The sequence below is a fragment of the Oncorhynchus nerka genome, linkage group LG28 (assembly GCF_034236695.1).
Source record: "Oncorhynchus nerka isolate Pitt River linkage group LG28, Oner_Uvic_2.0, whole genome shotgun sequence".
Lineage (NCBI taxonomy): Eukaryota > Metazoa > Chordata > Actinopteri > Salmoniformes > Salmonidae > Oncorhynchus > Oncorhynchus nerka.
The window spans coordinates 62,064,647-62,082,576 of NC_088423.1; the positions used below are offsets into that span (position 1 = coordinate 62,064,647).

Sequence of the window (17,930 nt, forward strand, 5' to 3'; positions counted from 1 at the left end):
TTATGACCAAAATGATCATATTTACACTTTGTAGTACATTTTGACACTAGTATACATGTTTCCGACACATATTGATGCCACATAGGCCATTTTCAACAAGAGACATAGTTGTTTTGATTCAGTCTCTCTTTAAATGCATAAATGTAGTAAGTTAAATTGCCACAAACATTTATTAAGAAAAAACACGAAACAACCAATAGTAAAAATTCAGAGAGTTTATTTAAAGTGGTTGATTTTTTTCTGTTCCAAGGGTTTGTGTGATAATAATGACAGTAATTACAAAAATGAGAGTACAGATGAACTGTGCGAAGGTGTGTGCATGTGTGTTTGCAAAAATATGAACACAGCAGTTCAACTCAAAATCGCCTGACACCTTTTGAAGTATATATATTATAAAACTAATTGTTTTAACAATACCACTATTATCTTCACAAAGACAATGACTGCATTCTCATGAGCATTCAATCTCAGCTTTGTATTGTACATGAAACACGTTGAGCTGACGGTCCTCAGTTGACTAGAAAAATTGTTGATTTTGCATCTCTCTACTTTTACTAATTGGCACACGCAATTGAAATCCACTCATCAATTCTGTTAGTAATACTAATTGGTAGTCAAGAGAAAACTAAAGCAATCACAACAATGTAAGATGAACATTTTGAATTGAAAAAAAAAAACTCAAGCATATTATTAAATGATCTACTGGTTAAGAAACAATCTCAAACAAGGAGCTTGGTCTTGACTCCAGTTGAACTAATGTAAAAGGTGAAAAAAAATACAACAAACTCTGGAAAATGTTACACATCACAAGGGTTAGGTAGACCAAGAACACTGGTGAGGTCAAAGTATTTGTTTCTTGCATAATACAGCATGTCCAGAACTGGAATCTTACTAACATTATGGAAATATCAGAACACAAGCGGGCTAAGTTGCCAGGCCACCGACAGCTGGAAATATGTGAAAAGAATTGTGTTTGTCTACATTTGTGAGATATTTGGTCAATATTCAGAGACATTTAGCATTTGTTATACTGTATTTGAAGGAAAGGCCCATTTGACATCTCATAATTCACTTGTGCATATTATGTTTGTTGAAAAAGCAAAGGATATTGCGTAATAAAATCAAACCAATCACTTGTTCAATGTGGACTCATCCACCTTTTTAGTTCTCCTTCCCTCTTCCCTTCTTTCCTGTGGGAAGCCATAGGGTCAATTCATCATAGATTCCTTGCTCAATATGACGTACTCATTTGGGGATAGGAATGTTACTTTTTTACATGACTTAAATGTCTACTTCTTACCTTTGGCCTTTGTCTTGGTCTTTGCGGGGCATGGCTTAGACACCTTGATGGTGGGTTGGCACTCTGCGTTGTACAGGGCCTTTTTCAGGGTTCCAGACCGGTTCTTGGATCCAGTAGCTGTGTCACACTCACCCCAGCTGCCAAACTTATACTTGCAGTCAGCTGAAATGGCAAAGGTCAAAAGGGAAAACCGCTGAGTATCAGGAACACACCACAATAGAGCTTGCCTGGCTACCCAGACTCCTTGCTCTGGCCAAACGCTACGCCACGTCCACATACGTTCGGTTCTTCCCCGCAATGAGTCTGGATCTGAGTACCTCCCCGACCCTTCACCGAATGCAAACATATTTGGGCTGTCTGATTGGTCCAGAAACTGATGGTTTGGTCCAGAGCCAGAACACATGTGGGGAAAGCGATGGTTTGAAAATGTGTCATTGGCTTTGATACTCTGATTGGTTAGATACAATCCAATCGCTGATGACTTTGCTTTGCACAACGCCCCCCCCATGCCCCTCGCCCCAGTAAGTCGCTCTGGATAAGAGCGTCTGCTAAATGACTTAAATGTAAATGTAAATGTAAATGATGGCAGTCTCAGACTAAAGTATGTCGTGAACGACAGAGCAGCGGAAGAAGTCGTCAGGCTATCATAGAACAGTCTGAAGATAATGTAGTTCTATAGTTTTTTTGGTTATGTCAATTACTAGGTATTTACTAAGAAATGACATGATACAATTCTAATTATGTAGTAATAAGCTATGCATGAAATGTTTGCTATATTTTTGATTGACTGACCACCACTTTACACTTTGAGAATTATATGGCATATCAAGGGAAATGGAATCATCTATCAATGTATAATTTCTACCGCCGAACTCCTTCTTCCAGTTGCAAGGCACTTTGCATTTCAGTTTTCTCATCTGGTCGTTGCAGGTGCCCTCTCTGACACCGACTCCACAGTCTCCGTTGTTAGGCACACAGCTAGCATAGCGCCACTCAGCACAGTCAGAGGTACCACCCTTGGCCCCTTTCCCCTTCTCTGCGAAACAAAAATAACAAGATGACAGAAATAATATCAGCAATATTATAATTAGTCGTTAGTAAGGACAGGTTTCCAACTGAGGCTTTATGAACCTCATGAACGGTGCAACTGTCATGCTAATTCTACAACTGTGCATGGCAAATTAAAGCAATACATAGCAAATCCCTTACCTTTCTTGTTTTTACCTGCTTCAGTGGTGACTATCATCAAGGCCACCATAAGCACCACAGCTGTTGAGAACAAACCCCGCATACTGGAGAGAAAATAAGAAAAAAAGAGGGGGAAAAAAACACGCCATTAACAATTGTGGCACAAGAAATAATGTTGCCATTATGTAGGTTATATTGTTCCAAAGGTCAAGCTGATGTTCCTCCGTTGTGTGTCTATAATTGAGATGAGAGTTGAAAGAGCACGATCAAGGTCAACTGTTGATCGTTACCAGCTATAATCAAACCAATTCACAATGAGTGGTTCTGTACTTTAGAGGTGAAAGGTGAATAAGGGATTATGGTCAAAGAGTAAAACACATCATGTTATACAAAATGCATTACATTAAACAGTTTTAAAGCTTGACACTCGAGCATGTGAGAGTGAGAACTGGGAAAATACATGTGAGAGGGCTGAAATATTACATTGATTTTTTCCTATGATCTCATGACTCAATTTAGGGTCAATCAAACCAACTGTGAGGAACACAACCAGCAATGAGGATCAATGGGTCATGAGCCACTCACTCCACCCTTTCACTTCCCCTTACTCAAAACAACACGTTTTCCAACATGAACACCAAACAAAATACAACATTTTATTTTGTGACAAGCAGTGCCAGGAATATGTTAGAAAACTAAAATCTACAGTTGAAGTCGGAAGTTTACATATACCTTAGCCAAATACATTTAAACTCAGTTTTTAACAATTCCTGACATTTAATCCTAGTAAACATTCCCTGTTTTAGGTCAGTTAGGATCACCACTTTATTGTAAGAATGTGAAATGTCAGAATAATAGTAGAGAATGATTTATTTCAGCTTTTATTTCTTTCATCACATTCCCAGTGGGTCAGAAGTTTACAATAATTATTGTTTAACTTGGGTCAAACGTCTTCCACAATCTGACTCAACTGAGTCAGGTTTGCAGGCCTCCTTGCTCGCACACGCTTTTTCAGTTCTGCCTGCACATTTTTCTATGTGATTGAGGTCAGGGCTTTGTGATGGCCATTCCAACACCTTGATTTTGTTGTCCTTAAGCCATTTTGCCACAACTTTGGAAGTATGCTTGGGGTCATTGTCCATTTGGAAGACCCATTTGCGACCAAGCTATAACTTCCTGGCTGATGTCTTCAGATGTTGCTTCAATATATTCACATAATTTCCCTTCCTCGTGAAGCCATCTACTTTGTGAAGTGCACCAGTCCCTCCTGCAGCAAAGCACCCCCACAACATGATGCTGCCACCCCCGTGCTTCACGGTTGGGATGGTGTTCTTCGGCTTGCATGTCTCCCCCTTTCTCCTCCAAACATAACAATAGTCATTATGGCCAAACAGTTCTATTTTTGTTTCATCAGACCAGAGGACATTTCTCCAAAAAGGACGATCTTTGTCCCCATGTGCAGTTGCAAACCATAGTCTGGATTTTTCATGGCGGTGTGGATAAAGATACTTTTGTACTTGTTTCCTCCAGCATCTTCACAAGATCCTTTGCTGTTGTTCTGGGAATGATTTGCACTTTTCGCACCAAAGTACATTCATCTCTAGGAGACAGAACACGTTTCCTTCCTGAGCGGTATGACGGCTGAATAGTCCTATGGTGTTTATACTTGCATACTATTGTTTGTGCAGATGAACGTGGTACCTTCAGGCATTTGGAAATTGCTCCCAAGGATGAACCAGACCTGTGAAGGTCTACAATTTTTTTTGAGGTCTTGGATGATTTGTTTTGATTTTCCAATGATGTCAAGCAAAGAGGCACTGAATTTGAAGGTAAGCCTTGAAATACATCCACCCGGTACACCTCCAATTGACGGATGTCAATTAGCCAATCAGAAGCTTCTAAAGCCATGACATAATTTTCGGGCATTTTCCAAGCTGTTTAAAGGAACAGTCAACTTAATGCATGTAAACTTCTGACCCACTGGAACTGTGATACAGTGAATTATAAGTGAAATAATCTGTCTGTAAACAATGGTTGGAAAAATTACTTGTGTCATGCACAAAGTAGATGTCCTAAACGACTTGCCAAAACCATAGTTTGTTAACAAGAAATTTGTGGAGTGGTTAAAAAATGAGTTTTAATGACTCCAACCTAAGTGTATGTAAACTTCCGACTTCAACTGTATCTATGTTGATGACACATTGAACACAATTCATGTCATCTCATTGTCACAATAGCGCTTCCTATCTTTGTGTGTTCTGGTCATTGCATTGTGCAGACCTTTTAAAGCTGAAATCCGTGAAGGGTGAAACTGTCATATCCAATTGGGCTATTACAACAACAAAGTTACTTCAAACCAGGAACATTGTTTTTCTTACTAGAACATCGTTGCACTTGCAATGGAAAACCAGAATATGTACCGAGAATTTTATTTTTTACCACGCTGCCTTACACGCTCCTCTGTTTCATCAACAAAACAATCAAATACATTGCTGCAAGCAGCAATGGCCAGGGGTCAGCTATGGGCCCACTGTGCCACCATCAGGAAAAATTTGACACGTAGCCCTAAGACCAGTTACTTCGGTACTGTTTACTACACTTGCCAAATATCAGAACTCAAAATCAAATTGATCATGCAATACAATATTCTTTTGATGTATTTTGGACCATTTTTAACACCTTCTTCTCCTGAACCGCTGGACCGATTGGGACCAAATTTGGTATATAGCATTTATGGATGCAAGACTAGCTGAAACAATATGGCAACTATGAGCCAATGAGCTTGCATGAATGTTTTTTCCTGTCCAACAGCACCACAATGTGTCCAAATTCAACCATACTTTACAGGTTAGCTAGGCTGGTCATGTTGTTTGAGGTATGTTTCTGCTAAACCCTTAAAAACAAAGGCACTGGGGCAAACAGTGGCAATGTTTCCCCCTTTACAGATTTCAGCTTTTAATAGTTCAAAAGAAGAGGGCAGCAACTCACAGATAAAGAAATAGCCCTATATTTCTGAAATGTATGGATGTCTATAAGGGATCCTCCTATCCTGTCAAGTTCTGAGTTTCTATTTATTCTCTGACTTAATTGAGTTAATGTCTATTCTTTCTGCCAACAGTCCCAGAGCTAGCAGCAGGGGATGGACGGCAGCACCAGATCACCATGGTGAAGGCTAACCCACCTGCTGGGAGGTGATAGGGGTCGCCCTGACAGGGTCGCCCTTGGTGGAAGAGGCTTGGTTTGAAGCCATTCTTCTGTGGGACACAGGGGAACTGCATGTCTCTGTCTGGGTTAGAAGAGCTCAGAGATGTGCCGGGACAAACAGGTCTTGTATTAGTTTGAAGAACACCCACAAAGAGTAACTCAAAAATCTGATTTCAATAACCCAAAACAAGGTTGCCTATAATACCAAATCCTTGATTTTGTGGTGGGAATCTAAAAGTATTTCACGCTTCCCCATCAAAAGATTAGGGTCCTTGTTCAATCAATCTGCTTCCCAGGGTAATAAAAACCAAAACATTCCTTCCCGTTATGCAAAAGAAGTGTTTGGAATATTATGAAGTTCATTTTTGTGACATGCAATCAACATTCAAGGCAAAGGATGAGTGTTTTCTGTGCCATAGCCTGTTGGTTATGATTAATTAGGACCCATCATTAACGACTGGCAAAATACACAAATCCTTCTAGTGGAACACAAACAATGAAGACATTGAGAACAGACAATTGAGATCACACAGCAGCAGGGAACTAAGATGACACATTCTGGGCTGTTCACAATATGTCATGTGGATGTTACAATGCATCTTCCTACAACACCAACTAAGATGCCAAATCGGCCAACCAAAATTGGTTCTGTGAAAGTTCCCAGAACATTTGTTAGGTTGCAGCAAATGTTCTCATAATACAACAACTGTCTAGTTGTGCTGATGATTATACAATGTTTGTATGAAACATTTGCTTGATGTCGCAAGAACGTTCCCAGAACACATTTCGTCTGTTCTTTAATGGTTCCCAGAATGTTTCATATGTTGTGGGAACCGTCTGATTGTGGGGACATGACAAAAGATCTGTTCCCAAAACACAAAAACGGTCCACTTTTGTGGATGATTATGCAATGTTTATTTTAGAATGATATATTTTAGCAAAAAACATTCACCTGATGTTATACTTTAAAAAAAAGTTCTTTAAATGTCCCTAAAACATTTATTTAGGTTATGGGAATATTGTGGGGGATATGACACGACAGGTTCCCAAAACACAAAATCTGTCCAGTTTTGATGACATTCTTACAATGTTCGTATCAGGGTGCACAAAACATACCATCAGTGTTCCCAGAATTATCAAATTAAGTTTTGAACAGTCCATAGAGGTTTCATTCCTGTGTTAGTGTTATCTTACTGTTGAGGAAGTTAGAAATCCATGTAGAAACACATATGTCAATTATTTGGAATCACATAACTTATTAGACATTTATTGTACAAACATAGTTTTACCGTATTTTTTTGATAGTCACAAGCAGGGATCAAACCTGGCCTTTGGAGTGCTATCCCTGGAATGAATCGACCGCGCGCCACTGCGATGTGACTGACAGAAATATAAAGCTGTTTACACCTTTACTCTGATTTCCAGGTTGTGGTCTTTGTCTTTGCAAAAGACAGGATAACAAAATCGGAAAAAGAAGTATCCTCTATTATTTCTTTCTCTTCCAATCTTCTTCTTATGCTGTAAAGGAGGGATGTTTTGACTTTTATTTTCCCGACAAAACTTGATTTCAGAATTCGTGTTCAATTGTTGCCTGGCAGATTGCGGCGAGGTGTATATAGATGTGCATATGTCCTACGACATATAGCCATAGTTTGGATCATAATTGAAGGATCCACGAGAAACATTACGCGCCTGGTGGTGCAGCAAAGTAAGTGTCCTACAGGGCTTGAAGATGGTGGACTGCATGTTCAAATCGACTTCATTACCATTCTTGTAGATTTGTTAGGACAACACCCGTAATCAAGATATAATGATGTGATAAAGATTGGAATGCCATTTGTTTGAAAGTTTGGCAACTTCATACAGTATAATGATGTTACATTACACATCAAAGTTAGCAGAACATTGCAGCAATGTTTTCAGAACTAAGTGCATTATTGCTGAAGTATGTTTTTAGAACTAAGTGCATTATTGCTGAAGTATGTTTTTAGAACTAAGTGCATTATTGCTGAAGTATGTTTTTAGAACTAAGTGCATTATTGCTGAAGTATGTTTTCAGAACTAAGTGCATTATTGCTGAAGTATGTTTTTAGAACTAAGTGCATTATTGCTGAAGTATGTTTTCAGAAGTAAGTGCATTATTGCTGAAGTATGTTTTTAGAACTAAGTGCATTATTGCTGAAGTATGTTTTTAGAACTACTTCTATTGCTCCAACATTTTTTTGCTGTAGTATTTTTCAGGGAACGTTATTAGAACCATCATATCATACTGTAACTTTTTTTTTAGACCACTGTAGGAATATTCCCTGCCTGTTGTCATGGGGGTTTTGAATAACATATCCATCAACATCAGCAGAACGTTTCTGTATATCTTTCCTCAGAACCAGTTCTTATTGCTCCCACATTTTGTTTGCGGTAATATGTTCTAAGAACGTTACCGGAACATTGTGTTATTACAATCCCTGGCAACCGAATGAGAACCTTAGGGGAATGGTTCTGTGTTCTTTTTTTTGTTGAGAAAATGTTAGTGAATGTTGGGAGAACATTCCAAGGACATAGCCACAGGAAGCAGGGGTGCTGCAGCACCTCCTGGTTAATTGAAATAAAAAATAAATAAATATATGCTGTACATAAGCAAAGAGAAAAGATAATCCATCATTACACTAAGACATGAAGGTCAGTCAATCCGGAAAATTTCAAGAACTTTTAAAGTTTCGTCAAGTGCAGTCGCAAAAACCATCAAGCAATATGATGAAACTGGCTTTCAAGGACTGCCACAGGAAAGGAAGACCCAGAGTTAACTCTGGCCCAAATAAATGCTTCAAAGTTCAAGTAACAGACACATCTCAACATCAACTGTTCAGAGAAGACTGCGTGAATCAGGCCTTCATGGTCGAATTGCTGCAAAGAAACCACTACTAAAGGACACCAATAATAAGAAGAGACTTGCTTGGGCCAAGAAACATGAACAATGGACATTATACTGGTGGAAATCTGTCCTTTGGTCTGATGAGTCCAAATTTGAGATTTTTGGTTCCAACTGACGTGTCTTGGTGAGATGCAGAGTAGGTAAACGGATGATATCCATGTGTGGTTCCCACCGTGAAGCATGGAGGAGGAGGTGTGATGGTTTGGGGGTGCTTTGCTGGTGACACTGTCTGTGATTTATTTAGAATTCAGAACACACTTAATCAGCATGGCTACCACAGCATTCTGCAGCTATACGCCATCCCATCTGGTTTGCACTTAGTGGGACTATAATTTGTGAGGAGAGTGATGAAGTGCTGCATCATGTCAATCAAATGTTTTTATAAAGCCCTTTTTTACATCAGCCGATGTCACAAAGTGCTATACAGAAAGATTACCTGGCCTCCACAATCACCCGACCTCAACCCAAATGAGATGGTTTGGGATGACTTGGACCGCAGAGTGAAGGAAAAGCAGCCAACAAATGCTCAGCATATGTGAGAACTCCTTCAAGACTGTTGGAAAAGCTTTCTAGGTGAAGCTGCTTTAGAGAATGCCAAGAGTGTGCAAAGTTGTCATCATTTGTTTAACACTTTTTCGATTACTACATGATTGCGTAGGTGTTATTTCATAGTTTTGATGTCTTCACTAATTCTATTATTCTACAATGTAGAACATAGTCAAAATAAAGAAAAACCCTTGATTCAGTAGGTGTGTCCAAACTTTTGACTGGTACTGTATATGGTACTGCATATAAATAGATTTTCAACAACATTTGTGAACTAGGCCTGTATTACTCCTTTACGAGTCTTTGAGTCTTTCGTCAGCACCCACCACTCCCCCCCCCACGTCGCCATAGCGGTAATCTTAGATAGTGTCCTGCGAAGGTTCCCGGTTTGCTGGGAAGTCTCTGATGAACAGCACCCTTGTGCAATGCCCGTCACCCACGCAACTTACTAATCTAACGGCAACATTTGTTCCATTGGTTTGTGCCTGAGCCAATATGTCCAGAAGATGAGCAGGGATCGTAGCCACATCCGCTCACATTGCAGTATGCTCACATTGAACTTTTGCTTGCCTGCGGGCAGCCTTGGATAGAAAGGTCAGCCACAGATGATGAATCAACAACTCACTGGAAAAGTCAGATCCATTAGAGGTTATCATATCTCTGAACCATCGCCTCGTGTGAGGCAGAATGCCATGAGTGGCATCCGTCTACTCACTCACCAGGGAGCTGGTCTACTGGAGAATCTACCAAGGCACTATCGTTGTATCAGGCAACTCTACAATTGGCTTCTGAAAGTGTTGTTTCTTTACTTGACTGCTCATCAAAAGGACTGCGAATGAAAGTGATTCACAATGGCCAGGACAGCCGGCCCTCTGGCACATACGCTTGCTGCTCGTCTTCAAGCCAATTGATCAAATATTCTGTTGACCCAGTAAATCTGTATTCTGTCCTCAAAAACAGTAATTAAATGTTGATTGCCAGTGAGCATAATTAAACACTCCAAGCAACCACGAATCTCTGGAAATTCCCCATTCTCAACTCCCACCACTCACTGAATCGCAATCTTTTTGTATCACTTGAAAAAAAATGATAGAGTTCCATTTTCAAGTAAAAGCTGGCTTGTTTTTTCCGCACCAGCTAGCAGTTCCAATGACATTCTTCCCCTGGCCATAAATGTCGAGGGGCTACTCCAGGCAACACTTTTGTCTTTGATGAAACAACACCCAGCAGGCCTCGTCTAACCCACTGAGCCTTGCCAAGGGTGAGGCCCGGAGCGCCCTCAAAATCTTTTATCGTTCTTTACGAATGCAGACACCCTGTATCAAAACAGAGCCTTTTCCTGGTCTCCTTTCACTCCATTCTAAAGGGCCACTAGACAGATATCCCATGCAGGGTCTTTGTTCCACACATCTGAATGTGGACTTAGCATACTGGGAGAAAGGTCATCTTAAAATACCACAGTTTACTAGAGCTAGCATGCCCAATCATTTGCAAAATATGCCTACAAAACATTGCTATTTAAAAAAAAAATCCGTGCCAGTCATTTTTATCCATCAGTAATTGCAGCTGTAACAGGAATGTTAGAATAGGTAGGTATCTGTGTGTAAGAGATCTTCCTTTCCCAACTATAAACATGTCATTATGAAACATCGCCCACTATTCACCCCCACCACAACTAACTTCCACCATCTACTCATTCACACAATGGGATAAACATAATATGCATTGCCTGGCAGAAAGCAAAACAAATAGTCAAATTGGATCAGATACCGTAAAGATCATATTTCGATTGACTCAAATGGTGCTACCTCTAATAATGGTCCTAGATCACTAAGGTCAAATAGACAACATTAGATTTGCGAGATCAGTTCTACAACGAAACAATAACAACAACACATGGAAAGCAGGACTACACTGAACCTGAACAGCATAAAGTCACTCTTGTTTTTACTGCTAAGCAGCATTCCTCGTCTTCTCAGAAAAGTCACTGACCGCAACAACAACAAAAAAAGGATGGAATGCCCACTAAGAGAGAAGCTGCGGGGTAGAGGGTCACTCTAAAGAAAGACAGTTAACAAAGACCCAGAATGTCCTGGCCTACTTCAGGAAGGAACACTGAGTGGCCAAACAAATGGCTGAATCACATGCTTTATTTGATCAAATATACAAAATGTAGGTGGATTCTGGCCGTCAAGGACAAACAGCGCAAGGACAGAATGATTCACATTACTGGCTCAAATAGTATGACTGCACTTTATCTACTAAAACGTCATTGTCGACAGCTAAACATCCTCCCTGCCGCCAGTCACGTGAAAATGGGATCCCTTCTAGTTGAGGCATGGCAGTCATGACAAAATGGCTTATTCTCTAAAAGAGACAGTGGCCTACTTACTTCCCATTCCTTCATATTTCAGCATAACCAATGACATACTCCATGATCAGTGAGAGAATAGCAGAGGGGCCACACACCCACAAATCTCCGCTGAAATCAGGTTGAATGGTGCATTTGAATAGCCAGGATAGAGTTTTCCCTGTCTTTTCAAAGCTGTTTTCTCTCCCCTGATTATCTGTGCCATTGCCTCGAGGTCCATCTGCCAAGCTCACACAAGCTCCAAAGCCCCATGCTACCCCTCCTCCATTTCTAAAAACCTAACCCTGAGGCACTAGCTGCATATAGTGTGCCCAATAACTTTCTAAAATACAACTGGGGGAAAAAAACAATGATAACAACAGACTGAGGACTATCTTTTCCCCATTTCATCTCTCTAAGGTTGTGTCACTTTGAGCGTTATCTCTGACTGCAAATCATCTTTTACAGCCTCTTACACAGCCACTACTTTGGATGGGGCAAACATAGGTGGGGCAGCCATAAATTGTGGTCAGGTAAAAAAAAAGTTCCTGGGCAGTGAAACACAAAAAAGGAGAACAACTCTTGAGTGGAGTGGATAGCAGTGAATGCAAGTACTTGAGGTTAGAGTCGATTTCAATGCTCATATTGTTGAGGTGGGGGATGTTTACATTGACTTTGCTTTTAGTCATTTAGCAGAAGCTTTTATCCATAGCCACTTACAGTTAGTTACGGCTTAAGTGAAGTGTTCAGGTCATAAAATCCATTCATTGGCCCAAACAGAAAGCAAACGATTTCTGGAACCTGAACACAATTCAAATTGTGGAATAAATGCTTATGCTTTACTTTAAGACGAACAAAGACATGTAGAAGTACATCTGAAATAGTAATTGACTAAACATAATAATTTATATAAAACAATATTATTAGATTTCGCAGGATTTATCTCCTTTCTTCCAAACTCAAGTATCATAGCTCAAAATAGTTACAGTAGTGAGACCATACATTTAGAAGCACAGAGCCCCCCCCACTACTTATCATCAACACTAGAATGTGTCACCCCTGAGGACGTTGTCACACAGTGCAAAATATAGCTAACATAGTTATTAAACTCAAAGCAAAGCAAAAAAACGTAATTTGGCCACAACTTCTTCAGATCCCTAAACAGAACCGCTTGCAAAGTTGTAGAATTAAAAAAGTTAGTTCAATCGTTGACTTCATATTTAAGATTCAATTAAACATTTTTGATTCAACGAAAGTTTATGCCAATACGCAGTGCCACTGCGCTTTTTTGCGCAAATCGCGTGTATGGGACAAAAGTTGTGTGTTCATTACTGGCAAAAGTTATGAATCTATGCAGTAAAGCCAACACATGGTGCATAAATTATTTAAAAGACCATAAAACTAAAAAGAACAACTAAATAAAGAAACATACACACAAATAAATCATCCCAAGAAAAATTAGATTTCCCAATTGAGAAATTACACAGTTATTCCCCAGAGGATTCCGATGATGGAGACTATATATTTTAACTATTAAAAGTGAGTAATGATAATGTTGATTTGGGTGATACAAAGTAACATAATTGTATCACTATACATTTGGACAAATACACATATAACTTACTTGTTTCTTTGATCGTACTTCTTGGCGAGAGTTTATGGTCTTACTTTGAGCCACAATAGATTTTTTACAGTCCTCCAATACCTCTAGCCCGGCCCGCTTGCTCTTATTTGTCGCCCTCCCCTTTGTTTCTCAAAAACTAGTTTGAGCTGGTAACATTAGGGCCACATTAAATTAACCACCTCGTGACATCACCAACCCACGTGATGATTACGGGTCAAGAGACGTAACCCCAACCCCTGTGCACCACTCGTCTAGGACACTAACTTTTTGAAGTTTTATTCTAGTGAATCCCTAGATGTATTATTTCACAGTCATTATTCTAGTGTTCTTGTTGCTACAAATCTTTTTTTATGCCTACAAATAAAAAAAACATTAAAAAAAACATTGATTACTATATTATATACCCATTCCAATTTCACCACCAGACATTATCACAGAGAAAGGAAAGCAGAATGATATGCTCAGACTACCTACTATAGACAGATACTACTATTCTATGGTGCCTACAGAATGCCTAGGGATGTATGCATCATAAATGTTTTAACAGCACCACCACAGTAAATGGTTTACAGGAGGACAGGAGGGATTGAACAATCATTAGACCTAGAATTCTTGGCCACCCTGATTATGTACCCAGAGAGCTTGTTGTCACACAACAGCTGCCATTAGATAGGGACCCTGGATAAGAGCCGTTTATAAACACCACGTGTGAGCCAGGAGGGGGCTGGTGGGAGGAGCTATAGGAGGACAGCTCATTGTAAAGACCGTAATGGAATTAATGAAATGGTGTCAAACACACCAAACATATGGAAACCACATGTTTTGACCATGTATTCAATTTCAGCCATATACAATGAGTCCGTCCTCCTGTAGCTCCTCCCACCAGCCTCCTCTGGTATAAGCATATGCTCGGCCATATGGCAGAGTAACAGTGTGGTGCCTAGAGAGTATAACAGTGTTTTACCGGACATCACCACATTTTCAAGAACCAGATGACTGTACTGATGAAATACATGTCTACATGTTATTTAGTATCGATGTACAGTATATCCAAGATGACTCTGTGACCTCAGGCCATGTGATTGGGTAATCCCAGGAGGGCAGGTGAGGTGAGTCGGGGCCACAATAGCGATCCGACCAGAATCTGAACCATAGATCGGGACATTTCCAATTGCCAGTTGGATAGCATGCCAACAATGAGTCAGAGCTAGGAGGAAAAAACAGCTGTTCAGTTTCACAAATGGACCAGACTGATAAACACACATCCAATACAACATCCAGAAGTAACTAGTCAGTATCCAATTACAGTATTTAATCACTCCAGATGATGCACTATGAATCAGTTCTGACTAACATGACTCATCATTTTCAAACACATTGCATGTTGCAACACAGATGCATTAAATACCATTTTGACTTTCCTTCAGACATTCTACATACACAAAATGACAGTTTGTCTCACTGGGTTGGACCATCAAAGCCTAGGAGGTGGGACTCCATTCTTTTCTGGTTGGTGAAGGACAAGACATTACAGGCAGCAGAACACCTATCAGTCGGTCTACAGTAACAATCATCACCTGCAGTCACCTGAGGTAGATGATAAGTGTTAATATGATCTCATACAAATGGCGGGTTATTAAAGAGTGTGCTTTTACTGACTGGACGAATAAAATCAACATTCACTAGAAAGAAATTACAATAAATACAGTTGTTTAAGTACCATCCTTTATTTTTTTTCTCCCAATCAGTCAATAACAAAAACATGTGCCAATAGAAACAAATACACAGATTGATATCGTCAACATTGCACACCAGTCTGTCCATCACATTTTGGTCACTATATCAAGTAAAAAATAAAAGACATTTTTTAATAAAGAAAAATGCATATTGCACAGTTCTCTCTATTTTTTTAAAAGAATTGCGATAGATACTCTTGCCCTGAATTGCACAGCAACTCAAAATAAAGCACAGATAATATACATACACTACCATTCCTTGGTCTACTGTAGCTCCTTTAAAAATGAAGTTGTCTGACCCCATTCAGCCACTGTAAGCCCCATGCCTGCATTGCACTCATTCGAGTGTTTTTGTAGCTACAAGTCTTTTTTTATGCTTGCAAATTTTAAAAAAACATTGTAAAGTTCTCATTCATGCAGATATAGCATTGGTAGTTCCACGCTCCTTTTCACTTGTATGTAATTCAAAGACTGTGGATTTCTACTGAACCTATAAGAATATAGTACAATTAAAACCAGTGGACCTACGGAGATGATGATGGGAGAGGGTGCTCTTTGCAGTAATCGACAACATGGAAAGTGGGAACGTAGCGCATCTTTAGATTAGCATATAAAATATCATGTTGGGGAATTTGTGTCATTTCAAACAGAACTTCAATTTCTGTTGAAGGCTAATAAGTCAATTGGAGATAACAGCTCCAGTATGGGAAGTGTTTTCTTGCATACACCATAACAGGACAGAGCTCATGGCACATGAAATGGTGTCTGATAATAATAGCCATGTATTTTCTGTTCAAAGTGAACTATGGGTAAAGACAGTACACAAATCTAAGGTGACAATGTGAGATGTTGATTTTTATTTTTTTTTAACCTTTATTTTACTACGCAAGTCAGTTAAGAACAAATTCTTATTTTCAATGACGGCCTAGGAACAGTGGGTTAACTGCCTGTTCAGGGGCAGAATGACCTTGTCAGCTCGGGGATTTGAACTTGCAACCTTCCGGTTACTAGCCCAACGCTCTAACCACTAGGTTACCCTGCCGCCCCAATGGTTGAGTTAATGTACAACTCATTATGGAGCGATGGACTTCCCAAAAAATAGCTTTGCAAGTGCCAGCATGTCTCTGGGCCAGATTCAAATCTGTATACGCACAAGCACACACAACTTACTACTACTAAGGCTGAGGCTATTCAACTCTATTTCAAGAGGTCACTTTGTACTACATGTGCTGTTTGGCCTTTCCTCTGCTGTTAAAATATTTTCTGATGAAACTGGTACAAGATGGTAGATCATAGACGATAGAAAGGCAACTTTCACTGGGGATATCTAAAGAGGCATGATTGTTAATAAATGTGTCACCCCTTTGGTGATGTCAAGATGAATCATGAGCAGTCTTACTTATTCAACAAGTGTCTCTGACTTTCAGAAGGTAAAATGTTTGAGCAATGTTTTCCTCTGTATATTTTGGCTTGTTTAATTCCAGTGGTAGGTTTGGACACAGTGCATTCAGAAAGTACTCGGACCCCTTATTCAGACTTTTCACACATTTTGGTATGTTACAGCCTTATTCTAAAATGTATATTTTTTTCTCATCAAGCTACATACAATACCCCATAATGATAAAGAAAAAAGTATTTTTCTTTTTTTTTGCAGATGTATTAAAATTAAAAAACTGAAATACCTTCTTTATATGAGTATTCAGACCCTGTGCTGAGACAAGAAAATTGGGCTCAGGTGCATCCTGTTTCCATTGATCATCCTTGAGATGTTTCTACAACTTGATTAGAGTAAAGTAAATTAATTGGACATGATTGGAAAGGCACACACCTGTCAGTAAAAGGCACATGACAGCCCGCTTGGAGTTTGCCAAAAGGCACTTAACTCAGACCATCAGAAACAAGATTCTCTGGTTTGATGAAACCAAGACTGAACTCTTTGGCCTGAATGCCAAGCGTCATATCTGGAGGAAACCTGGTGCCATCCCTATGGTTAAGCATGGTGGTGGCAGCATCATGCTGTGGGAATATTTTTCAGCGGCAGGGACTGGGAGACTAGTCAGGTTTGAGGGAAAGATTAACAGAGCAAAGTACAGAGAGATCCTTGATGAAAAGCTGCTCCAGAGCTCTCAGGACCTCCGACTGGGGCGAAGGTTCACCTTCCAACAGGACAAATATCCTAAGCACACAGTCAAGACAACGCAGGAATGGCTTTGGGCCAAGTCCCTGAATGTCCTTGAGTGGCCCCCAGAGCCAGGCTCAAACATATCTGGAGAGACCTGAAAATAGCTGTGCAACAACACTCCCCATCCAGCATGACAGAGGTTGAGAGGATCCGCAGAGAAGAATGGGAGAAACTCCCCAAATACAGGTGTGCCAAGCTTGTAGCGTCATACCCAAGAAGACTCGAGGCTGTAATCGTTGCCAAAGGTGCTTCAACAAAACACTGAGTAAAGTGTCTGAATAGTACTTTTTTATTTTTTAATACATTTGCAAAAATGTCTAAACCCCTGTTTTTGCTTTGTCATTATGGTGCATTGTGTGTAGATTGATGAGGGAATGTTAATATACATCCAAATTATACAAATGCAAGGGCATTTCCTACATCGCCATGTCAGTCTCTGAACAGGAGGATATATGTTACAATACCTATTCAAATATGCACCTCTTTCAGAATGCAGTATAATCATAAATGCCTCAAATGATATCTAATCTTCTCAGCGTCAAGGCTAACATATTTCAACTATAGTGAAGTCAACTAAAAGGGGGCCTACGGTCTTCATTATTGAAAATGCTGACAATCAGTGTGACCATGAAACAAAATGGTGCAGTTTGAGGCTTTGTGGCGGAAAGTGATGCGGGCGCTGGAGCTGGGGGTGGTGAGCAGGTTGGTCTGGGCAGGCGTGATGTTTTGGATGTTTGTGTGTCTGTATGCTGTCGTTTGTATGTGGATGTTTCTATTGTTAAAAATGTAATAAAATAAAAAAGTGGACCCCCAAAATATTCAGTGAGAACATATGATTATGTACGAGGCGTAATAACTGATGTAGAACTAC

At 39.8% G+C, this 17,930-nt stretch overlaps 1 protein-coding gene across 2 annotated transcripts; it reads right to left on the reverse strand.

Moving 5' to 3' along the window:
- Nucleotides 1-200: 200 nt before the first annotated feature.
- LOC115113489 (midkine-B) lies at nt 201-13,279 on the reverse strand. Of its 2 annotated transcripts, none has more exons than XM_029641226.2 (5): nt 13,142-13,279; nt 2,525-2,592; nt 2,166-2,336; nt 1,301-1,462; nt 201-1,190 (listed from the first exon to the last, which is right to left on the reverse strand). In XM_029641226.2, the coding sequence occupies exons 2-5, from the start codon at nt 2,589-2,591 to the stop codon at nt 1,162-1,164; spliced, it is 429 nt and encodes a 142-aa protein (XP_029497086.1). In that variant the 5' UTR covers nt 2,592; nt 13,142-13,279; the 3' UTR covers nt 201-1,161. The 2 variants fall into 2 exon arrangements, with proteins under 2 accessions (XP_029497086.1, XP_029497085.1); XM_029641225.2 differs by having other exon boundaries at nt 2,510-2,592; nt 13,142-13,277.
- Between the last annotated feature and the right edge of the window lie 4,651 nt (nt 13,280-17,930).

Excerpts from the sequence above, each read along its gene's own strand:
- LOC115113489 (XM_029641225.2), bottom strand. The coding sequence starts at position 2,591 with ATGCGGGGTTTGTTCTCAACAGCTGTGGTGCTTATGGTGGCCTTGATG. Across the intron at positions 2,337-2,509 it reads AGCAGGTAAAAACAAGAAAG|AGAAGGGGAAAGGGGCCAAG; the intron begins GTAAGGGATTTG and ends TTTGTTTCGCAG. Across the intron at positions 1,191-1,300 it reads GACCAAGACAAAGGCCAAAG|GAAAGAAGGGAAGAGGGAAG; the intron begins GTAAGAAGTAGA and ends GGCTTCCCACAG.